Here is a 7,270-nt window from a genome sequence, read left to right as displayed (position 1 = left end):
CCTGTGTTTATCTGGGTCACAGCTTGGTTGAGTAACCCCTGATTAAAAGCACTCTCACTGAGGAGAGCTTGGAGCACTGCCATGCAACACGTCAGGTAAGAGGCAGCACTTTGGGGAGGAGACAAAAACGTTCTGTAAATAGATATTTCACAGCAGCATCTATATTTTCAAAGTAAATTTTCAATGGGAAAACTGCAAGTTTTGAAAATGTGTGTAGCAAGGAATGATGAATACAGCCTCTCTTGGTACTGCCATCCATTTAAGTTGTATGAACTGAATACCACGTTGTCCATGCCCTGGCTCTGCCTATGCTGTCAGTGGCACTTTGAACTGGGGACTGCACTGCTCAGCATCTGTGTAGCCAGAGTGAGCTCTGAGTTTTCAGGGGATGTGTGTGGCACTATCAGAGGGAAGGTATACAAAGAACCCTCTGATAATATTCCCTATGGTAAAGCAATTGTCCTCCTTGGGTCTCAGGTGAGTCTGCTTTTATATCCCCTCTTAAAGTGAATGAACTACCCAGCCCACGGTCAGAAGGACTGAGGAGGAGCTGTGGCACTGAACACAATCTGAAACTAAATTCCAGAGGAGTTGTTGGCCTCCACAGAGGATATGATAATTCAGGATCCCCAAACCCAGCCAGACTCAGAGGCCCCAAGTGCTTTGTGCCTGCCTTTTGGGAAAGCCCAAGGTTTATTTTAATTTGTGTGACAGATGGCATGCAGAGAAGCTTAAACCAGAGCCCAGTGCAGAGTACAAGGGGTGGGTCGGAGCCCTTCTGCAAGTGCCACTTGCCCCAGCAAAGTGGGGACACCAGAGGATCCAGAAGTTGCTGTCTGACCCCATCCCTGCTTCTGACCCTACCACTGGTTCATTCCCACCTGAGCCCAGGATGCAGTGGCAGAGGCACAGCCCCAGGAAAGTCTCTTTGTGTCTCTTTGTAGTGTATGGATCAACTCCTCCAGGCTGTGGAGTCTGCCCAGAGAGGAGAGACTTATCCCTGTGTGACAGCACAGAGGAGAACCCTGCCATACACACACACACATACGGGTGCCACCCCAAACCCAGTGCCTTTGCAGCAGCACAGCTCCCTGTGGCTCCTCAGGGGCTCCAAGGCCAGTGCACACTCCTGTGTGACACCTGTGCTTCGGTACAGGTATCCATAGGCTGGACATGACCCAAGGATCATTTCATCCCTTGAAGGGATTTCCCTTCAGCAGCAAGAGCTTGGCTGGGGAACACCCTCTGTGGCAGTGGGTAGTGCTGCTGTCAGATGCAGACATCTCTGGCTGAGACACACAAGTGTGCAGGGCTGCTTGGGCAGAGAACATTATCTGACCCCTCTGGCTGTACCAGCCAGTGCTCTGTGCACAGCTGCCAGCTCTCAGTGGTGATGTCGAGTTTATCAGCATGGCAAACAGATTTACCTCTGCTTTATGTGCTGGCAGGGTATTTACTCTCAGAGGTTCTGCAGCAACTGTCTCCAGTAGGGTATTCCTTTGACACTTTGCCCACTTATCTGTGATTACAGACCTGTGCTGGTCTTCATTTTGCTTGTTTGGTCCTTACCTGCCATCTGTTGTGGGACCAGGAGCTCCTGTGCATGGCCAGCACATAGCACAACACAGCCAGCACTAACTGGAGTGCTGAGGGCTATTTTACAGTGTAGGGGACAGTTAACAATAAGATCACACAGTTAGAAATCAAAGGTGTGCAGTCTGAGAATTACAAAAAAGAAATCTGACTGGGCTTTCTCACACACACATTTTTCTAGCACCATACTCAGTTTCACAGACTCTATTCCTGTATCCAAAGTAATCCTTCCTATCAGTACTGTTACACGCAGCAATTGTAAAGTGAGTCCCTAATTCTTTGCAAGAGGCTGGAAAATTTAAGTCCTGAAGGAAATGGCAAAATCTGAACTTACTTTATAAAAAAATCAGGATTTCATTTCTCCTCTGAACTACACTACAGATCTCCCAGCCAGTCCTACCACTACCTACAAAGCATTTTATGTGAAATATTGCACATGGTGCAGCCACATATATTGGAAGTGGCTGGGTCAGAAAGGCCCAGAGCCTTGTGTTCACATCTGTGAACCAAGGGAGGAAATGCAGATTCCTCTCCAAGCTCCTTAGTATGCTGGAGTCCACATGCTCCTCAGCTTAAAGATGTGGCTTAGTGCTTCATCAGTGGAATTTTGCAGCATTTTCTCTCTGTTCATGTATCAATATGTGTCCAGACAATTTCTTTGGACCACACAGCCGTTAGGTTAAGAAGCGAGAAGCTGATAAGGCCGGCAGGCGAGGAGGGCAGTGTGCTGACCCTTGCCAAAGTAGCCATTGCTTCTCGGGAGATAAGCGTCCCCCACTCCATGAGCGGCCCTCTGGAGTGACCAATGAGTGTGGACAGGCACCAAGGTCTGCTCCCCCCTTCCCCTTTATAACCAGGGCTGCCAGGATGGTGAGTCCAAACCTCTCTGAGCGGTCACTGCAAGGGGACAGAGCCAGCACCTCCTGCACAATGACGCTGACCCAAGCCGAGAAAGCCGCCGTGGTTACCATCTGGGCCAAGGTGGCCACCCAAGCTGATGCCATTGGGGCAGAATCACTGGAGAGGTAAGGCCCCAGCAGGCCTCCAAAGAGGGCTTTGCTATTGGGATGCGTCTCATGTAGAATTTGGGTGAGCGAGAGCAGGCTGGGACCAGGAAGACTTGATGAAGAGTTGTGCTGTTTGATATGTAATCTTCAGGAGTTATATCTCTGCTGCTAAATGCTTCAAAATCTAGCAGTAAACCATTTTTTTTTAAACCATTTAATAGGATTTTTTTCTCCTTATAGCCATACAGAAGAATTCATTGCCAGAAGCACTGGCGAGGAATTCAAAGTCATTCATACTCAGTGTCCTAAATACCATTATCCCTGTTAGGGGGTAAACTTGAAGTGGTTTATTGTACAAGTGATGCACTTTCTCTTACAGTTTTTATGCATTTAGAAAATAGATATCCACTAAATTCACTGGATGCTCACGTTTCATTGTTCCAGTTGGTGAGTAACAAATTGTTAGAAAACAAGACAGCTGGACCCCCTGCATGAAGCATGGCACAGTAATTCAAACTCCATACCAACTAAGCAAGCTGGCATAAAAGGGTCTGGAAATTACCAGAAATTCTTGTTATTCAAAGTGATTTAAATGCTGTTTACAGCTCAGCATAAAGTATTGTGATCCTCCTTTCAGGAGTTTGAGTACCATTCATATCAATTCTGGTTTGTTCATTTCAGTTTGAAGGTCCTGGAAACTTGGCTATAATATAATACAGGAAATTTGGTGACAAGTTGGGGGTTTTATTTATTAAAAACAAAACCAAACAAAACCAAACCTAAAACTACATTAAGTTTTAAATAATTTTTAATTCTTCTCTAGTACCTACAGATAAACCTGCTGTCTAATCTGCACATGTTGCAGAAGGTTTACACTGCACTTGTTCTGAGGTTTCACCACCTCACACCATTTCTACTGCTCACCCTCTTCCTCATGTTCTCCTCCAGGCTTTTCTTCAGCCACCCCCAGACAAAAACCTACTTCCCTCACTTCGATCTGAGCCAAGGCTCAGCTCAGCTCCGTGGCCACGGCTCCAAGGTCATGAACGCCGTCGGGGAAGCTGTGAAGCACATTGATAACATCCGAGGGGCTTTGGCCAAGCTCAGCGAGCTGCATGCCTACATCCTCAGGGTGGACCCTGTGAACTTCAAGGTGAGTGAGCACAGAGACTTTCAGGGGTGGAAACTGCCATCACAAAATTAGAGACCACAGGTCATGTGGGCTAATGGCAGCTTGATCCCTCACTGCTGCTCAGCCTGTTTCTCATATGATTTTTAACCTGAGATTGGGTCTTTTAATCAAAGTTTTGGTCCAGTGCAGGCAAAGAACTACTCGGGGGGGCTCCTGTGGTTTGTGTTAGACAGACTCAAATCTCTGCTGTTTTTGCTGTAATTCATGAATCTGCCTCACACATCAAGCTACATCACCTGTCTTGAGCAAAGTTTTAATAAATTATAAACAGTCCCACTTTGTTGCACTTGAGGAAGGAAGGGGCACATGGAAGAGGGAGTGGGATCAAGCAGTGCCTTTTGCCCTGTACAAAAGACAACTGTGCTTCTTCACTCCCATCTCAGGCAGCAGCACTGCCTGCTTGGGACACGTAGCTGTCACCCCCGAGCATGCTGGGCCCAAGGCCCACTGCAGACCCCTACACTGATACCTGGTGCTCATTGTGATGGATTTCATGCTGCTTTCCCTTCCAGCTGCTTTCCCACTGTATCCTGTGCTCCGTGGCTGCCCGCTATCCCAGTGACTTCACCCCAGAAGTTCATGCTGCGTGGGACAAGTTCCTGGCCAGTGTTTCCTCTGTTCTGACAGAGAAGTACAGATAAACGACCTCAAAAGAGGGTGAGGGATGCCCATCCACAGCCCAGCCCTGCTGCCACAGGCTCTGGTGTATCACCTCTTCCTGAGCAGCTCTTTAAAACCCTGCTGCAGGAGCTCAGTCATCTTCAAAACCCAATAAATAATTCAAATGTGAGCTATGGTCTCTGTGCTTTCATCTCAATGTGTTCTGCCCACACCTGACTGTTCAGGCAGGGGTGTCTAGAAATGTCTACAAAATATGGAGGGGGAAATATTAGACTTTATAAACTCATATAGTAATTCATATACTAATGAACTCATACTAATTCGTATGCCAGTTCAGTGGGGATAACATAACATTCAGTGGGAGCAACATAGCATTGAACAGAATGGGCTGGAGCCCTGTGACAGCAGCTGCTCACCAAGGTATATCCACCACAGTCTCTTTCCAGGCTGACCAGGAAAGAGTCTTTTACCCTGCTAGGACACTGAACGGACCCAGGTTTTTGCCTGACTTATCCAAATCTCATCCCAGCCTGTTGGGAACCAAACCTTCACTGCAATGCAGGGTATTGTCCTCTTGTGCCTCTCTCCATGGGGTATGGATGTGGTATCTGACGTGTTTCTTCTTTGGGTTAACTCCACTGTGCAGCCACCGCACCCCAGCTGCCCACTCACCTCCCCCCCTCCCTGCAATGGGATGAGGTGAAGGGCAAAGGAGGATAAAGGCAAGAAAAATTTGGGGAGTTGAGATCAAACAAATAAACAGAGATAATTGTTTAGTAAGTGAAGACTGGGTGGAAGCACAGGGAAGAAAAAAAAACAGGGGATGCAAAGACAATCACTCACCATATGCCATGGGTAGGCTGATGTTCAGCCAGTTCATGAGCAAAAACCATGGAGAACCGCCCTAAAACTCCCTCAAACCCCTTATTTTCCCTTTGATTGCTGAGAATGGTGTTATATGGTATGAAATACCTCTGATTAGCCTATCTGCCTGTCTGTGTTCTCTCCCAGCACCTCAAAATCTATTCCCTGGGTGGGGGGCAGAGTGAGAAGCAGAGGCAGTCTTGATGCTGTGCAAACACTGCTCAACAAAATCTGGAACATCAGCCTGTTATTGGGGCCAGTTTGACCAAAAACCTGAAGCACAGCACCATGTCAGCTCCTGTCTCAGAGACTTCTGGCATGAAACTGTGTGCAAAGCCTTCAGCTGCTCTGATGGCCAGCCTGAGCCAGCACTGCAAGTGGCAGTCCTCATCTCATCATGGAATTTAGGGACTGTGTTTGGACAAGAGGGAGAAGGGTGATGTGGAAGCTCTCAGGCCATCAAATGGCTCTAAACATGTCACCACAACAGCTTTTAAGGCATTCTGCATCCATGAATGTCGGGTAACCTGTAAGTTTAAATCCATGTCTTCCGTGCTAGGGCAGCATCTGGTGTGTACCTTACCCCGTGTTTGCACCAACTCCTTCCTGCAGAGGCTGAGAAAAGGATGTGAGAGTCAGAGGAGATGGCCTCAAGTTGTGCCAGGAGAGCCTTAGCTTGGATATTAGGAAAAATTTCTTCACTGAAAGCATTGTCAGGCACTGGCACAATCTGTACAGGGCAGTGGTGAAGTGCCTGTCCCTGGAGGGATTTAGCAGATGTGTAGATGTGGCTCCTGGGGACCTGATTTAGTGGTGGCCTTTGCAGCACTGGGGGAATGATTTGGCTCAATGATTCCAGACACCTTTTCCAACATTAATAATTCTATTATTATAAAATTCTGCTACTGTATGATCAGCCACCATGTGCCCTGTGGGATTTCCCAGCATTTATGGGAAGAGGCAGGAGCACACTTTGAGGTGGGAAGAAGGGAAGGAGTCCAGAACTGACAAGCATCACAGGATGGACTTTGGGAAGACCATGAAGCCAAAGGGGAGGCTGTTCCCTGTCTGGGTTTTTCTGGAAGGGCTTATTCATGGCTCCTACTCAGAGGCCCTGGGGCTCTTGGGGCAGAGAAGGGTACCGAAGTATGGAGGGGACATGAGACACTTGTGGGACCTACCTCAACACCCTCAGAGCCAGGAGGACCCTGGCCCATCCGTGGGGAATGACAGATCACAACAGGAGGTTGGAGGACATGCCAGCCAGGGTGGACAAGGCTGCAGTACCCATGGGGCATGCCCAGGGGTAAGGTACCAGCCTGGTAAGGTGCTGCCCCCTGCCCCATTCTGGTGTTGGGCTGATGCAGTGGGGCAGAACAGGCAGCTGGGCCCTCCAGGAGCCTCCTTAGGGCAGGGCCCCCCCGAGCTATGCGGGGCCCCCAAGGCAGCGCCGCAGCCGCTCCCAGGGCCCGGCCATCCCCTCGCCCCTCAGTGTGATAAGATAAGGCTGGGTGGAGGTACCAGCAGCTATAAGAGGCGTCCCTGCGGGTGCTGTTGCCACCAACCCCTGCCCACTCTTCCAGCCGCCACCATGCTGACCGCCGAGGACAAGAAGCTGATCCAGCAGATCTGGGGAAAGTTGGGTGGCGCCGAGGAGGATATCGGAGCCGAGACCCTGTGGAGGTACAGGCCTGGGGACCCCATGGGAGAGGGGGACAAGGGGTGGGAGCCCCACGGAGGGGCCAGTGTGGTGGGTCTGGCTGGGGTCAGCACCACTGACTGTCCCACTCCCCCAGGATGTTCCACGCCTACCCCCCGACCAAGACCTACTTCCCCCACTTTGACATGTCACAAGGCTCTGACCAGATCCGTGGCCATGGCAAGAAAGTGGTGGCTGCCCTGAGCAATGCCATCAAGAACATCGACAACCTCAGCCAGGCTATGTCTGAGCTGAGCAACCTGCACGCCTACAACCTGCGTGTGGACCCCGTCA

The 7,270-nt window shown here is 49.6% G+C and overlaps 2 protein-coding genes across 4 annotated transcripts in view; both read left to right on the top strand.

Annotated features, from left to right (window-relative positions):
- Window positions 1-4,582, top strand: LOC111935906 (hemoglobin subunit pi). Of its 3 annotated transcripts, none has more exons than XM_023936532.2 (4): window positions 1-95; window positions 2,451-2,618; window positions 3,549-3,753; window positions 4,305-4,582. In XM_023936532.2, the coding sequence occupies exons 1-4, from the start codon at window positions 82-84 to the stop codon at window positions 4,431-4,433; spliced, it is 516 nt and encodes a 171-aa protein (XP_023792300.2). In that variant the 5' UTR covers window positions 1-81; the 3' UTR covers window positions 4,434-4,582. The 3 variants fall into 3 exon arrangements, with proteins under 3 accessions (XP_023792300.2, XP_086710595.1, XP_023792299.1); XM_086854469.1 differs by lacking the exon at window positions 1-95 and adding an exon at window positions 871-1,156; XM_023936531.2 differs by lacking the exons at window positions 1-95; window positions 2,451-2,618 and adding an exon at window positions 871-1,156.
- Window positions 4,583-6,801: 2,219 nt separating this feature from the next.
- LOC147650014 (hemoglobin subunit alpha-D) overlaps window positions 6,802-7,270 on the top strand; it is a 932-nt gene continuing 463 nt past the window's right edge. The window contains exons 1-2 of the mRNA XM_086854468.1: window positions 6,802-6,960; window positions 7,074-7,270. The exon at window positions 7,074-7,270 is cut by the window's right edge and continues 8 nt beyond it. Coding sequence (XP_086710594.1) covers window positions 6,869-6,960; window positions 7,074-7,270 — 289 coding nt within the window. The 5' untranslated portion in view covers window positions 6,802-6,868. The remainder of the gene's footprint in view (window positions 6,961-7,073) is intronic.

The sequence above is a fragment of the Cyanistes caeruleus genome, chromosome 17, assembly GCF_971803275.1.
Source record: "Cyanistes caeruleus chromosome 17, bCyaCae1.hap1.1, whole genome shotgun sequence".
In the NCBI taxonomy this organism is placed as follows: Eukaryota; Metazoa; Chordata; class Aves; order Passeriformes; family Paridae; genus Cyanistes; species Cyanistes caeruleus.
This window is presented reverse-complemented; position numbering and strand designations above follow the sequence as displayed.